The 19,331-nt window shown below is 38.0% G+C and overlaps 1 protein-coding gene across 5 annotated transcripts; it reads left to right on the top strand.

Moving 5' to 3' along the window:
• The first annotated feature begins 4,375 nt into the window (after positions 1 to 4,375).
• Positions 4,376 to 18,949, top strand: LOC587717 (RNA-binding protein 4.1). Of its 5 annotated transcripts, none has more exons than XM_011672951.2 (8): positions 4,376 to 4,493; positions 10,234 to 10,388; positions 11,326 to 11,516; positions 12,135 to 12,380; positions 12,709 to 12,822; positions 13,234 to 13,284; positions 16,461 to 16,791; positions 17,093 to 18,949. In XM_011672951.2, the coding sequence occupies exons 2-7, from the start codon at positions 10,266 to 10,268 to the stop codon at positions 16,687 to 16,689; spliced, it is 954 nt and encodes a 317-aa protein (XP_011671253.2). In that variant the 5' UTR covers positions 4,376 to 4,493; positions 10,234 to 10,265; the 3' UTR covers positions 16,690 to 16,791; positions 17,093 to 18,949. The 5 variants fall into 5 exon arrangements, with proteins under 5 accessions (XP_011671253.2, XP_011671252.2, XP_011671254.2 ...); XM_011672950.2 differs by having other exon boundaries at positions 12,709 to 12,858; XM_011672952.2 differs by lacking the exon at positions 11,326 to 11,516 and adding an exon at positions 10,967 to 11,079 and having other exon boundaries at positions 12,709 to 12,858.
• Positions 18,950 to 19,331: the final 382 nt, after the last annotated feature.

The raw sequence follows: 19,331 nt of genomic DNA, 5'->3' as shown, positions 1-19,331 counted from the left end.
ATGAATATTGTCTAATTAGACACCTTTTCAAATTCAAATTATATTCAACTGATTTTATTTCTGATGCAAACATAATACAATGAATAAGCATATTACAAAAAATATACAATAAAACGACAGATATGATAGAAATAGCAAGAGAAAAGAGGAACTAACTAGAAGCAGAGCTTGTTGAAGAATTAGTTCCTCATATGCTGTTTTATATGGTGGCCCTGAAGGGACATCGCGAATAGACTAAATCGTGAAAAATATGCGATAAAATTCACGATATCGTCAATTTTATCGCATATTTTTCACGAAGAAATTCACGAAATTGACGATATCGTGAACTTTATCGTGAACTTTTCACGATGAAATTGACGATATCGTGAATTTTATCGTGAAAAGTTCACGATATAAAGTTCACGATATCGTCAATTTTATCGTGTACTCTATCGTGTACTCTATCGTGTACTCTCCTGACGGGCGCTTCGTAAACAAAACCAGCCCTAGCTGGGGGAGACAGAGAGAAGGAAAAAAGGGAAAGGGAAAGAGAAGATAAAAGGAAAGAAAGAATAATAAGAAGAAAAGAGGGAAACGGGGGGGGGGGCGAAGGGCTCTTGCCTCCTCCTCACTCCCCCCCCCCCCCCCGCCAAAAAATAAATAAGGAGAGAGAGAAGGGAAAGGGAAAGGGAAAGAAAATATAAAAGGAAAGAAAGAAGAGGAAGAAGAATAAGAAAAGAGGGAAACAGGGGCGAAGGGCTCTTGCCTCCTTTCTTTTCTTTCTTTTCCTTTCTTTCCTATTCTCCCTCTTTTTCGTTTTTCTCTTTCTTTCTTCTCTTTCCCTTTCCTTCTCTCTCTCTCTCTTATTTATTTTTTGGCGGGGGGCGGGGGGACGAGGCAAAAGCCCTTTGCCCCCGTTTCCCTCTTTTCTTCTTCTTCCTCTTAATTCTTTCTTTCCTTTTATCTTCTCTTTCCCTTTCCCTTTCCCTTCTCTCTCTCTCTCTGATTTATTTTTTGGCGGGGGGGGGGGGGAGGGGGAGGGCAAGAGTCCTTCGCCCTTCCCCCGTTTTCCTCTTTTCTTCTTCTTCCTCTTCTTTCTTTCCTTTTATCTTCTCTTTCCCTTTCCCTTTCCCTTCTCTCTCTCTCTCTGATTTATTTTTTGGCGGGGAGGGGGGGGGGGTGAGGAGGAGGCAAGAGCCCTTCGCCCCCCCCCCCCGTTTCCCTCTTTTCATCTTATTATTCTTTCTTTCCTTTTATCTTCTCTTTCCCTTTCCCTTTTTTCCTTCTCTCTGTCTCCCCCAGCTAGGGCTGGTTTTGTTTACGAAGCGCCCGTCAGGAGAGTACACGATAGAGTACACGATAAAATTGACGATATCGTGAACTTTATATCGTGAACTTTTCACGATAAAATTCACGATATCGTCAATTTCATCGTGAAAAGTTCACGATATCGTCAATTTCGTGAATTTCTTCGTGAAAAATATGCAATAAAATTGCAATAAAATTGACGATATCGTGAATTTTATCGCATATTTTTCACGATTTAGTCTATTCGCGATGTCCCTTCAGGGCCACCATAGTTTTACAATATATCTTAAACAAAGTATACTTAGAAAATCAATAAATTAACAAATAATGTATCAAAGAAAGTATGATTTTTTTGGGGAAAATAAAAAATAAAATAAAAGAGAGGAAAAAATGGAGGAAAATAGTAAAATACAAAAAGAAAGAGAGATTAACAGAAGGACAATGAATGTTTGCAAAAGCTCTAAAAAGGGAGGTTAGATCACCAAAATGAGGGAAAAGGGATTCACTAAGATAAATTTTCATCAATATGTTTGTTAATAATTTATATTATTATGCTGTCAATATCAATTATTCTACATAAAATGCGTTATTTGTGTGTGTCTTGGTGATAGTACAGCCCCATCATCTGTCTCTCTTCCTGTCATTCTTATATATCTTTAAAGATAATAACATTATCAATATCATTTTGGATCACCATTCAAGTATTTCTCTAATTCATTCAAGGGCAATCCAGCCCTCATTGTAAAAAGTTAATTTTGTACGAAATTATGGATTGGATATCATTATAGGTCATCTGAAAAGGAAATACCCTCCTAAGTTATATACATTTTTGTATTTCTGTTTATTCATTTGGTGTGTTAGAACAAATGGGATAGTAAATTGTCCGCCACTACATCACAGAGAAATTACCGATATAGTCAATTTGAAGAACCCATACCTATATAGTGATTACAACTTTAAAAAATTCATAATACTCATTTTGTTGGTCCGATCTCATTTAAACTTTCACCAGTCTACTTCTTTGCTTTCCTTTTGAGTAGTTTGCTATCACGGTTGGTTTTCTTAAGATTGGAGTTTCCCGTAAAGAAAAATCAACTAAGCTTGAAGTGGCAATGATTTTTATTTTAAATCAAATAACAATGTCAAAGTTAAATCAAATCAATTTTTGAAAAATGTAGAAAAGGAAACGAAAATATGCACAAGTATAACCTTACAGCCTGTAAAGAAGTTTTTAATTTTTTGACAGTTAAACTGGTACAATAATTCCCAGAACTATCCTTTCATTTTTGTATAAGAAGTTGGAAGTCATAGCATTTCCGATAAAGATGCCGATTACCCCTACCCCCGCCCATCCTCCTGGGAACATCTATGAGCACGTGCCCCAAGGCCCGAGCGGCAATTGAAAGGGGCGCAAAAAACTCAGGAGTGGGGGTGCAAAAATACATATAAGGGGACCAGGCGCGTACGCAGGATTTTTTCAAGGGGGGGGGGGGGGTTAACATTTATAAATCGGGCCGAAAATTTCGCAACGACTCAGCCAGCCGCTGAATAAGCGGGGGGGGGGGGGGTGTGGGGGAGGGGGGGGGGGTAAGAGGACACTTTTTTTTTTTTTGGTCTCGAAATTTGAAAATTTGACATTTGGCTCCGTTGGGGGGGTTTAGGGGGGTAATGGGGGGGGGGGTTACACACACAAAAAATACCAAAGGGGGGTTTAACCCCCCACCCCCCCCCCCCCCTGTGTACGCGCCTGAAGGGGACAATGCGAAAGGCGGAAAAAATTATGACACAAGTCGTATCGCTCCCAATATATACGCAAGGTAAAATGCATTAGAAAAAAGGACTCTTGTTTTCGAGACTTTAAAAACGCGCAAAGTTCCCTAAAGCTAAAGTTTCTAAAGCTCGGTCGCTTTTTTTCGCTGGTACTTTTGAAAAAGGGTGGGTATAAGTTCCATCAGCCTTTTGTTAGATATTGCGTACCTTTCCCACCCCCACAAAAAAATGATATGTAAAAAATGGCATTACAAAGATTAAATACTATTTAATTAACTCTTGGTACTTAGTTTTAGCTAAAATTACGCCACATTTTAGGATCAAAGTGAGGAGAAAGTGCTTATCAATGTTAAATTCTTGTCTACCTCTCGACTACAGTGCTCACTTGGGAATTTTCCTAAATCAATTTTCCAGTGGCGTGTCTAGATCTTGGAGTTGGGGGGGGGGGGGAGCACTCAATTCCGGGCCGGTGGTACCTTTAATAGTCATGTGTTTTAGCAAGAAAACGATCTTTCCAACTCTTATCTTGCGTTTGGGGTGGACAATTTAAAAATCGCGCCAAAAATTTCGCAACGACTCAGCCAGCCACTGAATAAGTGGATTGGGGGGGGGGGGGGGGGGGTAATAGCACATTTTAGAATATTGGTCCAGTTTTTGAGGGAAAATTTCGCAACGACTCAGCCAGCCGCTTAAAAAAAATTAAAAAATTGAGGGGGGGGGGGGTAACCCCAACCCCCCTCCCCCAATCAATGGAATTACACTCATCAGTTTAAAATACAAGCCAGATTAATTGTTACATAATGCAGTAGCCAATGTTTGATAAATATAAGCCACGGAAGCAAAGCGATCGTCCGAGCGGTAGACTGTTAAACATTTTCTATTAAAAAAACCCCGCAAGGCCACATAGTTTCTATTGATTTTTTTAACATGGGAATTAAGAATTTGTTTTCACAGTAATATTTGCAGCGAGATCGAGAGTGGTGCAACATCTTTTTAGTTTCTTTCCGGTGAACGGCACCTCCTGTATGGTAAATGAATGATATGCACATAGATGGTAAGTTATTTTTAAACAGTTAAAACTAAGGTTTCAATTTGAAGTTTAAAAAAATAAAATAAAATTGATATTAATAATAGGCCTAGGTCCGTTACTGAGATCAACCATGTATTCTCAGTAGCGGTTTTACAGTGGGCTTGCCCTTTCCCTGGTTTGTTTGCTAATTAATAAGGCACAATTAGGAAAATGAATGTAAGATCCCCTGAGCTTCCCAAAGCTCCTCAAAGCCCCGTCCCCCTAAACAAAAATATGCATCCCATAGTGCAACGCGCGCGCTTCGCATTGATATGATGATATCCGGTCGCTAGTAATATAGCGTGCTTTCTTGCATTAATGCTTTGTTGTGCGTGTGCATGCTGTGGGAACACTAGCAGTTTGGGTGAGTTGGCTTAGGTCTAAGTTAGATCTAGATCTACTAAATTATGAATTGAAATGAAATCTGATATGTGTGAGCAGTAACCCTAACATTTTATGTTTTTGAATGCAGTTGATATTATAACGAAAGATTACATTTTGAAATGATCATAGGCTGTAGATCTAGTACTTTTCGGAATCGGAAGTGTGTGAAATTCGGCGTGGCGTGGACTTTGTCTTGATCTTGGTGACTTGTTAGTATGTTACATGTTAGTTTGCAGTGTGAGTTCGGGCTAGCTCGGACCAGGGGACAACTCGGCCCAGCTGCAAAAACGGTCATTTTTTTGCATGTTTAGGTTTATAGTTAGGGTAAAATGACAAAAAATGACAGTTTTTGCAGGTAGGCCGAGTTGTCCCCTGGTCTGAGTTGGCCCGGATCCGTGTGTTAATGGTGGGGTTTTCCAAGTTCGCGCACATAAGAAAATTTGGAATGTGAATTGATCAAGTACAACCTAATAGGGTAGCGCGCCCAGTATTCTGTCGATTCCCAGTATTCGGTCAGACAGCCGTTTCAACAGCTGTAACAATTTAAAAAATAATTTATGAGCCACGAAACTTGCACAAATCAGGCAGCTGAACAACTTTTCTTAACTCTCAAAATTAAATCGGATTTAGAGTAAAGGAGCCCGTTTTCGGCCACTTAAGACAAAATCCTATTTTTAGGACTCTTTACTTCCTATTTATTATCATTTCTTGTTCAAATCATGAAGCAAATATTATTATTATTTAAACAAAAAAAGAATCCCAGAAAAAAATCACGAATTGCCATGACAATATTCATTTCAATTTTCACTGTTTTGGAGCCCGTTATCGGCCGAGCGTTTCAGTTTACGGCCGCATGTACAAAGTCAATAGGAAGCGCTCGCGCGCGCCGTGCGTTTCCGCGCTGATGTACAGCACAAGCGGGCGGAGCAGGTATCCCACGCCGGAGCTCCCTGATGCTCGCCTGGCCGAAGACAGGCACAGCGGTGATCGGAAGTTGGAATCTGAATTAGACAGAGATATCGTGTGTGCGTCGCGGTGTGCGGCTGCATTGATTTAATACATGCGATGACATACTTTTGAGCTTGCGACTAGCACAAAATCGGGCTCTAAATCTGAAAAATACTCGAAATAAAGCTCATTTTATGGTACCCATATTTCTTACAGACACGCGTAAGATACTCGATTTTTCAGATTTGGGTAGCGGGACCGGCGATTACATCGCTAAAATGTGATATTTTAGGATATATTTTCCATTGCAAATGTGGTTCTTCAGTGACACTGGCATGGTATGGTATGTGTGGGATATGTGTTATGCTATTATGCGATGTATTTTAGAGTGATTTTACCTTGCATCCAACCAATCGGCCGAAAACAGGAGCTGGCCGATTACGGGCTCCTTTACTCTAGGGCCCCGGAAAGATCTCCAACTTAGCTCGAAATTGGTCAGTGTCGCACAACTTTCCGCACTTTCGCGTTCTCTTAGCACATGCGCTAACATGCATAGCCATATGTAGAAGTCTATTGCGAAACAACTACGTGTGCTGTCACAATGAATTTAGTATGTGTGTGAAGAGAATCACCGTGTTCGCTCCATCGCAGCGAATTTGCAAATGACGTACTTGCCGATGTGCAAGAGGTATTTATACGATACCCTTGCCATGCGGTATCGCTCAGCCAGTATTCGGTCAACGCATTGACATTCAGTGCTTTATCGCGCAATTGTGTGAAAATAGTGCGCAAATACGCTACGCTCCTTTGCAACGGAGATACCACGCACAAATCGCGTGACCGAATTCTAGTCGGCGCGACCGAATTCTGGGCAGAAAAATGCTCCGTCTTCTTTCGGAAGTCTTTTGCTTATCGTTATTCTATATTTTCAGTGACTTCAAAATCCTGTTAGAGGAATAAATTTCTTTTCTTTTGATGGGTAGATTGCCCAATGAAAGAGGTAAGAATTCAAAATATTAGTTATTTCCCCTTAAGTGACCGAATACTGGGTACTCTACCCTAGATAGCTAAATTTTAGACTACAAGAGTACAAATGGTGCGACTAGAAAATTTATTTTCAAAAGAAATTGCGTCAAGACGACTCGATATCCTGGGGGTTCTTTTCTTGTTAAGTACAAACTACAAAGATCAAAGACATCTCAACGCTGTCTAAACTTGCCTGCTAAGCAGTAGGGGCGCTGGTCCGAGAATGAGAATCGTCGGCATAAACAAAGATAAACGCAGACGAATTGCTCCCTAAAAAATAAGGATCGTCCGTCAACATTGTTTTTCTTTGGCGCTAGTCTGAGGGTGTAGGCCTACTGTAGTGTTCCTGATCCGCGTAGGGTAGAGTGCCCAGTATTCGGTCACTTAAAGCTGATACTCTAAGACAATCCCAAATACTGAGATAATTACATAAATAGAAAGCTTTTAACCCCCATAATAACACCAAATGGTGTCCACCCGACAAAACAAGTTTAGAATAATGAATTTATTCGAGTAAACTCTACCAAAATATCTAAGTCTGAAACCCGGAAGTGCACGTAGAGTCGGGCCTCTATCCGTGACGTCACGAACGGGAGTCATGGGCTCAGTGAGAGTGAATGGCAGTGATATCCCTACGTAAATGCTATCCTGTCAGAGCTTAGATTTGTTGTTGTTAAGGAGTATATTTGATGGATTTTCTGTTTTCATTTGAATGAAGAATAACGAAGCAACATTTTCCAGTCGCTGATTTCTTTTTATATCCTCATATTCACCTATTTGGTAGAGATTTAAGACGAGTTTACTGCTTAGGAATTAAAGTTAAATCGTGCACTTATGAATAGGCGGATGCATTATAAATTATTGTCATCAGATGTACATGAGCAGTTTTGTAAAACGAATAGGTCTAGAACTATGATAGTACATATCATAGATGTGTGTGACTGCCTCAAAAAAGGATACAGTACCAGTTAAACATTTTATGTTGTAAAATATCAAACTTGAACGAGATCATGCAAGCGCGCTTCCTCTATAATATTTTGGCGAGTGATGCGGCTCTTGCATGGACGTTCGTGGAGCGAGCAGAATCGGGAGGTAAGACCAAGCCGCTGCTCTAGGCGCTGCTTGCTTGTGATGGAACGTACGTGCGCTAGTTATATGTTTATCGGCAATTGCAAGAGAATGAAAGTGACGTTGCCAGCTAAGAAAAACAACTAACAAAGACTTGCTCCTGACTACCGGTGTCAGAATTGGTAGATGAAGGATGTTCAGGGCCAAGGAAGGCGAAAGACATGGGAAAAAGGAAGAAGAAACCATCGGGAGATCGCTGCAGTGTATGGTAATGAACTGTGCATGGGTAGACAGCTACTGTTCACTCCGTGCCTGGGCCGATTTCAACACCAAAACAAAAATTACATGGTGAAAATATCGACTAATAGCACATCGTTGGCATGTATATGTCATAATTTTTAAAAGGGGAATTGATATTAATACTATGAAGTACTAGGGGAAGGTAAAGAATTGTACATAGAATTATGATTTATTAGACTTTTCAGCCTTTGAAACAAAAATATGCAGAAAATCGTATCACTCTGCACATGTTTGCTATGGAATATCCGGGTACGTGAATATACTCTCTCCCGGACGTGAGGTCATAAATAGTAGACCAGCGTCGTGACTGATTTTCTATGCAAAGAGAGGCGGATATTTTAGACATTTCAATTGAGGATTTTGAGTAGACAGAATTTTTTTGTGATATACTAAGTAATTGAAAAACTTAAAAATAACATATACTTGCCGTAGGTAACAAATTAAGGGACATTTATTTGCTTAGAGTATCAACTTTAAGGGGAAATCACTAATATTTTGAATTCTTACCTCTTTTATTTGGCAATCTACCCATCAAAAGAAAAGAAATTTATTCCTCTAACAGGATTTTATAGTCGCTTAAAATATAGTATAACGATAAGCAAAATACTTCCGAAAGAAGACGGAGCATTTTTCTGCCCAGAATTCGGTCGCGCCGATTAGAATTTGTGCGTGGTATCTCCGTTGCCAAAGAGCGAAGCGTATTTGCGCACTATTTTCACACAATTGCGCGATAAAGCTCTGAATGTCAATGCGTTGACCGAATACTGGCCGAGCGATACCGCATGGCAAGGGTATCGTATAAATACCTCTCGCACATCGGCAAATGCGTCATTTGCAAATTCACTGCGATGGAGTGAACACGGAAGTGATTCTCTTCACACACATACTAAATTCATTGCGACAGCACACGCAGTTGTTTCGCAATAGACTTCTACATATGGCTATGCATGTTAGCGCATGTGCTAAGAGAACGCAGAAGTGCAGAAAATCTTGCGACACTGACCAATTTTGAGCTAAGTTGGAGATCTTTCCGGGGCCCTAAATCTGATTTAATTTTGAGAGTTAGAAAATTTGTTCAGCTGCTTGATTTGTGTAAGTTTCGTGGCTCGCAAATTATTTTTAAAATTGTTACAGCTGTCGAAACGGCTGTCTGACCGAATACTGGGAATTGACCGAATACTGGGCGCGCTACCCTACTGCCAATGCAAAAAAAAAGTGTAATCAATTGTCCATTGCCCATCTTCCTGCAAATTTATCGCTCATAACGTGAAGTCTTTGTGCCGTGTAAGTGAGAAAATGCATTGTGGAGCATCATCGCCGAGGTTTGGATGATCCATATTTTTAGGACATGATTTGTCCGCGTTTACGAGGATATCCCACTGCCACACATAGGTGCATTACTATCCTGGCTGTGTAGTAAAAGATGTGCTTTTGATTCTCAACATTTCAAACACCACTGTACAAAACTCAATTGATTTCACTCGAAATAGGTACTTTAGTGACAATTGACATGATTGATGACACCTAAATAGCAGTAAAATACATTTTTTGAACTAACTGATGTTAAAAAGAATAATTTAAAAATTCAAATTGTAAGTCTAAGTGTCAAATTTGCTGATCAGCCCAAGCAGTCCTATTGTGTGGTGTGTATATCTGTGTATAATACCTGCCTCACAGCAATTGTGCAGTGCTAGAGGTCAATACGCATTAGCATTGACTCTCAATGCTCTGCTGGATTTGTTCTACCGCTAAGTGTTTTGCAAAACTGTCTTTGCCAAGATGAGCAACAACTTGCGGTACAATCCCTTGTCCCAAACCTGTTATATATGCAGGCCTGATAATTATCTGATTTGAATTGAGTTTCCAGATTATTTTTTTTCTTCGCAATTTTTAATTTTTTTCCCCCGTCTTTAAATTTAATTTTAGATACCTGATTTAAATTTTTTTTTATCCTGATTTTTATCCGTATTTTCACACATTTTCTGTATTTTCCCCTGTTTTTTCCTATTTTTCCCAATTTTCATACAGGGAATGTTGTTAAATTCTATTTTCCCTTAAAAATCCTCTTCTTTTTATTTTTACTCAAGGGAAGCATGGTTGAGGGAGGGGAAAAAAGACCCATATTTTTTGTAGGGCTCACCGTCACCCCTGTATATGTTTAGAACGTCATCCCAAGAGAAATTCAAGTGCGTCTATGGGCAGCGAAAAATAAAGACTTGGAATTTATTTAAAAACTTATTTCTTGATCTTCAACCAGGCCAAGGTTATCCGCTTCCTCCCTAGAGCTAGACAGAGATGTCGGATCGGTAATTTTATAAAACTAAAGTAAGTGAAAAACAAATGTTCATGACTCAATCCTTTGAATTCTGAATTTCTAGGAGAAGGAAGACTTTGAGAGATATCTTCCACCATGGCCAAGAAGCTCTTTGTGGGGAACCTTCCCCAGGGGTGTACTAATGACGATCTCAAGACCCTTTTCGCAACGATAGGACAGGTGGTAGAATGTGATGTTCTGAAGAACTATGGATTCGTGGTAAGTTTACAAAAAAGGAACCACCTTTGGCGATACTATCTCTCTTCTGGAAATACCATTGAGATAAAATTCAAATACGGAAGGTGATTTGAAAATGGATTACTGCCTCGCCAGTATCCGCAAAATTTGTACATATGTCTTTTGCAGATGTAAGGGACACTGACATTGTGACAAAGTGCTTTTGCATTGATAAACATGTTATTTACAACACACATGCACATCCAGATCATTTTCGCGTGTTAAATTTGCAATATTTGTAAAAATAAACCCAACTATAAGTATAATGATGTAAGTGATGACAGTGTATCATGGCATTGCTTTGAAAGAAACTGCCCCACATACTGTGATATGAGTAGAATTCTTATAAGACATATTAAAAATGAACACCCTTTTGTCTCTTCTCGAAAATACCATTTTGGGTTTGTTTAAATTCACACATTCCATCCTTCCAGGTTTGGTTATGTATTTTATTTCATTCTTATTTGGATTCACATTTTAATGATTACTTTGTATAGTGGGAAAACAGTTTAACATTTGTACTTGATATTGAGTTAATGGTTTTGAATTGTTTGTTGTAGCACATGTCCACAATAGAGGAAGCTTTGGAAGCAGTTAGCAAACTTGGTGGTCACAGATTGTATGGCAATGCAATCAGGGTACAGCACTCTACCTCAGGCGAACGACAAGAGCCGTAAGTCTCGTGGGAACGGTTTCATCACCACTTGGGAGCAGCAAAGTTTCTGTCATTCATTGCATGGGTTCTATCCTGTCAAAAGGTGTATGCTCGGTTCGGAATTAAACAAGCAAGTGATTGCATGGACCAGAAACTTTGCTGTTCTACTATGATCATTATATGATATTACAATCTCACCGCGAAGTCCTTTCATTTACCCTGTTCTCATTCCAACAAATTGGCCCCTTTGTACTTTTCTTAAAGCACATGGCAACGGAAACTGAATGCCAAGAGGCGGTCACTCAGCTAGACAAGACTGATTTCATTGGCAACATTATCCAGGTCCAATTGTCCACATCTACCGTGCACAAATCAACTGGTGTGGGCAACAAAGGAGAATGCTTCCAGTGCGGTAAATTGGGGCACTTCTCTCGCGACTGTCATTTTAACGGGAGGTAAGCAGAGCGCGTGTAACCCTGCACCTCGAGATTAGCCATCGCGTATGTCTCAATCGCGATATCGGTTCGGTTCGGTTCGGTCATTTTCAGAAATAGTCTCCTTTTATCTACCATCTTAAGTGTCCATTTTTAAAGGCCATGTACATGTTAATGGCTAAAGTCACAATAAGAAGGATCTACATTAGTTGTTGTAGTCTTTTTGATGGACATGATGACGGAGCTCTTTTAATTATGGCCAATCTACTGAACACAATTTCAATTGAAATGCAAAAACAAAGAAAAACTCAATTCAGTGAAGATTGTTTTATATGTTACTAATGAATAAGTTATTTATTAAGCCTTTGTACAATATGTATAACAGGTTCATTTTACTTACTATATTCCTGCCTTGATTACTTGAGGCACTGAAAATCACCCAAATTAAAGTGTTTTAAAACTTGTACAACAGTTTTAACCATGACCCATTTTAATTTACATCACATAGATTTCTGATGGTTTTATTTATGACATACCTTTATCTCAGTCTTCATAGGTTAAGCCATTTCCTCGAAATTCTTTGATATGATGCTTGCAATTGTTTCAATCATTTATTTTTATCACTTTGTTTTGAAATAGTGGAGAAGGAGGAAGGGGCAGAGGTCGAGGAGGTGGAAGAGGATTCAGAGGTGGCCGTGGAGGAGGGGGTGGTGGTTACCGTGGCGGTGATGGGGGCGGTCGAGGTAGTTACAGGGGTGGTGGAAGAGGAGGTCGTGATCGTGCACCAGTAGACTACAAAGACAGAGATTATTATGAAGGTTATGCCTCTCGTAGACCGCCTCCACCTGATTCCTACTATGAACGTTATTATGAGGACTACTACAGGTATGAGACAGATTTTAGGATACTGCATGATTGTGATTACATTAATTGTGTTAATATTGGGCTTATTTGCTGACATTCATATACATTAATGCTGGTCATAAAAATGTAAGGTTATCCTGGAACAATTTTTTGTATGGAATTAATTACTATTTTGTTTTTATCTTTAATTTTGCCATTTTCTTGAACACACTTCAAGTAGCACCTTTTGATTTAGATTGATCTGATTTGATGTTTATTCATGAGTCACTGTATCTATGTCATTGAATGTTGGCCTTTGTCAGGAAAGCATGAATTTACAGCTTTGTTATATTTTCTATTTCTTAAACAGGCGTCCACCCCCATATCCCTACCCTCCACATTCCCGTGACCCGTATGCTCGTGACCCCTACAGAGCAAGGAGTCGAAGCCCCCCTCCAGCAAGGAGACCCCTGACCCCACCAAGGTACAGGAGACGTGATTCCCCACCACCACCACCTAGGTGGGTACTAACAATACCTAATTACATTGCACCCACATAAATAACTTGATTGCTTCCATTTTTAAGGATATTACTGTTGCTGCAAGTTGAATTTTATTGAGTGATATATAATGAATAATTGACGTAAGTGTGAGCTGGTCTGCTATGGTCCATTTCGTTTCAAATATACAATCTAGATGCTTTTCTGAAAGATTGGTTCTGAACAAGACACTCCTATTTTAGAGCATATACATAGAATAGCATAATTGTCACAAAACAGTGGTTGGTACTTGTCAACTCAAGGTTGTGCATTTTAATTCATTTTATTCATAGGCAGTGTAGTTCAACCAGTGGATATATCCTTTACATTTGATAACATGTTCATTCATATTACAGGGACTTCTATGATTACCCTCCAAATGACAGATATGCAGATTCCAGGAGCCAGTGAGTAGAACTTCTTGCCTTTATTATTCTAATTATCTTATATAGGGATGTAGATGCTTCCTTTCAAATCACATGCTCACCTCATCATTCTTTCTTTTTCACGTTAGCTTTCATGAAATTACCCTGTATAAAATGTTTAGATATGTACTATCATTGAGCTGTAGGGGATATGTCAAAGTTTTGAGTCACGTAAAGAGATTCAAAACAATGATGACTTCAGAATATATATTTGTGCTCATACTTAATGACTGTTATTTCTTAAAGGTTTACCTTTACTAGGAGCACTCTGTTCTTTCTTTCAACACAATAAAAGTGATTCTTTTAGAACATCATTTTTCATAAGGCATATAAGGAGGGACTAATTCCCATAAGTTTTCCCCTCAATACACACCTGTACTACCTCCAACCCCCCCCCCCCCATATATACAGTGCGTCCCAGAAAAAATAAAACCAAGAATTAAAGAAGACAAAAGACTTCATGCAGACTCCACGGTCAGCCATGCATAAAGTCTTTTGTCAAAATGAATAGAATTTATGGAAATGCAAGCATTACTTTAAGCAAACAAAACTATGTTATTCCTGGCTCATTTTTTCTGAATGAGGTGTCATATGAAGGGGCTGAAAATAAACTTTCCAGAAATGTGATTTTCTCCTTGAAATTCAAATAACATTTGCAGAATGACTTTTTGGTACCCTTTCATTATATTCTTTTTAATCACTCATGCATGAAATATACATCATATGAGTTGCATCAAATGAATGAGGAGGATCTAAGCTTTCCAAATATGTGTCATTTATTAATTGTAAGTGTGATTAGGCTATGAAAAAACATTGATAATTCTCAGTTTGTTTTTTTGTGACGCACTGTATATTTTATAAATATATTTTTTATTGTTATATGGGGAAGTGAGGGATATATTTTATTAATATAAATTTGTTCAGAATTCAACTACAGTATTTATAGAGGAAGTCCATCCTGATATAAGTTGAAGTTATGGATTTTGAAAGTTTTCATCAATGAAACAGGAATTGGCAACACTGCATATCTTTTTATTTTATTTATATGTTTTATTAACACTGCATATCTTGCAAAGTCCTCTCCAATTTGCTCTGAACATAAATTTCATAAACTTTCAAATTGCTTCATACAGGGATTGTAAAGAAACTTCTGCACTAATTATGTTTAGGGTGCCTTTATGATTGTACATTTTCTTTAGGTAAAAAAGAGATTTCAAAATCTTTTTTATTACAGAACGGAACGGGAAGGAACCTCGCAAAAATATAACTTCTAAAATTCATAATTTTCTTGTTTTTAATCATTGCTTTAACTTTTGCTGACCTGTTCCTCTCATTTTTCTGCTTCCATTTTTTAATATTTTATTGTTCAAAGTTTGAACAGGCTATTAATGTATTCATTTTGTAGAATTCGGCTTAATCTTCAGCATTTGACAATGTAAACACTGTGCAAATTTGCTATTTGGCGCAAGATGATGCGTGCTCTTTTATGATTATGTAATTCTTTTTTCCCTGTTGCGTGAAACACTCCTCCTCTACAGCTACCCACCACCAAGGCCCCGTTACAGTTCTCCTCCGCCGCGACAGACGTCTGCATTCTAAAAAGAAAATCGCGACCGAATTACTGGATATATCCTCGTCCTGTTCCACCACGCTGATACCAATGTATTCGGTCCCTTCCGAGCTCCGTTCCGTTATTATATATATATGTCAGACTTTCAGTTTGAGTCGTTTGATCCGGTTCTCGGTATCAAAGAGTGGAATATCAAGGAATGTACATAGTATCATGGACAGATATAGGAGACTGAATGTTAATAAAGCTCTCTTGGTTCTAGTAGATTTTTGTGTGCGTATCAACGTCAACCTTTAGATCATGTATATAGCTTTAATTCTTTTTTATCCAAACATTTCCTGATCAAAGAAAGTATTAAAAATGGTTGGGCTCAAGGATGTTAAGAAAAATAAAAGAAAAGAAAACTTACCCATTTGATTTTTGCAACTGTATATATTTTGAAATATGTTAAATTTTGAGAATCATAAACAGCCCTCCGTTGCATCAGTTCCATTTACAATACCCAGTGTTTACTCGTTACCGTTGAATGTTCGCTGACATTGTCTGCTTGAACCAGATACCGCGATGTCCGTTTAAATAAAAGTAGATTGTTGAATGTAGAGCATCAGAAATTAATCTTTTTATACTGTATCAACAAATTGAATGCTTCTAGCGTGTTTTAGTCTATGTTGTAATTCTGTCAATAAAAGTTAAGATAAATTCTGAAGGAAAAAAACATTATGCAGCTGTCTTCTTTTTCTGGAGTGTAAAGTAGCAATTCTATTAATTTTGCCATCATATACATAGTCCGGAGCACATGTATAGTGTCATCCAATTTCCAACCGCTAGTAGTTTTAGTCTTGCAAAGCTGTTTGGACTAAATTCCCTGTTAAAAATAGTTATTTTGAATATTGTTTTTGGGTTAATTTATTTGGGGAAGTTAATCAGACAACAAGCTGGAGTTCATGTGTGTTATATGTATCGTGGAGCCAAGGTATTCCTGGAGTGCGTCATTGACCGTGTATTATATGATGAACATTATATACGGCGAGCGTGAAGGTGTATTTGCCGGATTGCTTCAAGAGTTCATGCACCAATGACCGATCTATTCACCGTGCGATCAAAGAAACGCTCTCGTGTCTTGATTATTCCTCCTGAGAACCTGTAAGTATTCCTCCTTGCGTAACCGGAAAGAAAAGAACGGATTAAGCCGGCAGATGGAGCCATCCTTTCCTTACCGATTGCCGATTAGCAATGTTGAAGAAATCGTTCCTCCTGTATATAGGGTTTCCAAACAGTTATAGTTGTATCTTAGTAATAAGGAATAATGATGACGTAGGAATTGGGAATTTAATTGAAAACTTGGCCGTGCGACACTACATAGATATCGAGCTTCATTTATGATTTCATACTATGGATATCATACATCATGATTCAATCATTCATTGCAAGTAATTGATGCGTAACGATTCATTACTAAAAATTCTTTCATGCATTTGAGTAAATGTTGTAAGCAAAATATTCATACAGTTAATGCAATCGTTCATCTGCCAAAGAATTTACTGTCAAGTTATTACCACTTCTTGATTTTCTCTATGGTTAAATCCAGATCATCCACTCACAATGGCTTTCAACCAGCTGAAGCCCTTGACATGATCAAACATTCCGCTCACCAGAGACCCCAGCATGAACATCAATCCAATGGCTATGACATCAGCAGCCCCAGACCAAGGGGAAGTCCTCAAAGCCGAGGTAGTCCAAGACAGTCCTACCATCAAGCCAAAGCATTCCATGGTGCTCTGGGCAACCACAACATGTCCTACAGACCAGAGATGTAACTTGGTTTCTCTCCTACAGTAGGATGATATCGGGCGACCTAGTCTTCATTCTCCCTGACAAAGGTTGTATTCAAGGAGAGCTCTCATCGCTCATTCAATCAGGTATGCAGTAGTGGTATGATGAAGATTGGCAATGAAGGAGTTAATAAACATTAGAATGGAAACATTTAACACTGACCATCACATCCACACACCTCTGCTAGAGGATAAAGACAATTTGTAAGAAAATAACAAAAATTGTTTCCTGTATGCTATGAATTTTTTATAACCATATTTGTTTTATTTTTCACCCATTTTTAAAGGTTTCAGGTATTGATAAAAATGAGGATTAAAGATTATTTTGTATTTTAGCTGTGCTAATATTTAGAACTTCTTCTTTCCTTTCCATTTCCATTTTGCACAGGAATCAAAGTGGAAGGTGGAGAATCATGCTGTGACGATAGGTGTTTGTGACAACCCAATTCAACAAGTTTGACCTTATACTGTGTCCACTCAAGAGGCTTGAAGCTGTTCCAGACATGTTACCAGCACATAACCTGTTATTCTTTGTTTCTAAACCATATACTAGACATTTCAACTTCAGGGTAACTTGCTTTACAGAAAATTAATCTTTTAAAATCCTTATGAGATTAATGCAAGTTCATGAGATGTTTCTCTTCTATGAAAGCATCCTTTCTCATAAATGAAGTTATCTCTGATTTTATAAACTGTATGTGCATAGGCTTAAGCACAGGAGATGCATTGGTTTGCGAAATCAGTGGTGAAATTAGAAATATTCGGTGTATGCAGGGCTCCACATTAACTTAACTTGTTGTAGTTGGGGGGGGGGGGGTGTGGTCTGAACTGACATAATTGAACCTATATGCATGTAGGAATTCTAATCTTTTGGGAGTCCAGACCTAGATTTGGGGCACCTGTTGGTGTCGAGCCCTGGGTGTATGACAAAACTGGTTAAGTCTGTTGATGTGAAAAGTGTAATGAATAAAGTTATTACTAAATTAGTTATGTTCATTTTTAACTGGAATAGTTGATGAAATCTGTCTCACAGTGTTGTATTCAAATTAGTTCATGGACTAGTCTCGCATGATGAGCAGCTGAAATCATAATGTGCCATTCATCACTATTATCAAACTGCCTTGAGTAAAAGTATGTAAATGTGGTATATTTCGTCAATTTTCATTACTACCCTGGTACTGCCGTTCTTTATGATACATTCCTGTAGGATTTGTGTAATGCCAAATTAGTGATTTCTATCAAACATACCCGGTATATTTTTGTATCTGTTCGTGACTCTTTATTTATTTTTTCAATCTTTTTGGCCTCGATTCATATTGCGAAGTTTATTCTGATACTTAAAATAAAGGAAGATTGGAAGGGTTTCAGACTTCATTAGAAATCATAAAAGACAAGTTAACATGTTGGGCTGATGTAATATGAAGAATGGTACTTTTCATGAGGATGCATTCTGGAATGCATTTTTAGAGAACAACATGTTTTCACTGTGTATTGAACCTGATATACATTGAGAGGAATGAAATTAACCAGTGAGACTTGAAACTTATTATTGCCCATCTTTATTAGATTTTTTGTGTGGAAACTACATCAGAAATTGTTCAGCATGCTTGCCTTGTTTTATCATTTCTTCACCATAGGAACTGTATACCAACTCTTTTAAAAGATAAAGCACTTTGTCTTGCAAGATATACTTCATTGACATTAATGATGATAAATGCAGTTGACTTAATCAGCATTGAATGTGTACACTTCCTGTTCTGTTAGCTCTACAGTGTTCGATAACAAAACAAAAAGAGTTTATTATTTAAAATTTCCACACTTTAGACTCAATTTCAACCGTGACAAAGATCATGGAATATTGTAGGAATCGCATATGTTTCCAATATGTTCATTTGAACCAACTTTATGACCCCATACCAAAACTTTGTAATACTTTTAAGGATCAAATAGTATTACTATGAATTGAAACAATCATAAACTTTTTTCTTCCTGACAGATTATAGGACAAGGTTTCATCTACAGAATGATAATTTCTGTTAATGGTTATTTTTGTGTGATATTGGAAATCCCAACATAAGTACACCATCATTTGCCAAAGAATATGATAATGTACAGTACTTGTTTTTTATGCAGTTTAAAAATCTATTTCAGTATTATGACACTTTGATACATACACTTTTTCCAAGAGAAATGTTTTTGTTGTTTCCATATGCGATCATTAAATGCTGAATCGTTTTTTTCTAAATCATGTTTAAAACTCATTTTATAAACTATTTGTGCACAAAAGGTGATAAAAATGAATTAATCTGTTGATGGCAGTGTAAGTTTGTATGTGCATACCAGTTATTTACAGCCTAGAACAAAATCTATGCTAGAGCCTGTGACGAGAGCATTATAATGATATGAGACGGCAGGACGGTATCAATATTATACAGTTATTGACTGGCAGGGGGTGTAATACAGGTATAACATTATTTGGACCGCTGAAGGGAGTTATATTTCCCAAGTGGTTATATTTTTCCAAAGCGCACAGCGCTGAGGAAAAATATGGTCACGAGGGAAGATATAACTCCCTTCAGGTCCAAAGGATGTTATATACCCCCTGCCAGTCAATAACTGTTATATTA

The sequence above is a fragment of the Strongylocentrotus purpuratus genome, unplaced genomic scaffold, assembly GCF_000002235.5.
Source record: "Strongylocentrotus purpuratus isolate Spur 01 unplaced genomic scaffold, Spur_5.0 spur5_scaffold_5, whole genome shotgun sequence".
Taxonomy (NCBI): Eukaryota; Metazoa; Echinodermata; class Echinoidea; order Camarodonta; family Strongylocentrotidae; genus Strongylocentrotus; species Strongylocentrotus purpuratus.
This window is presented reverse-complemented; position numbering and strand designations above follow the sequence as displayed.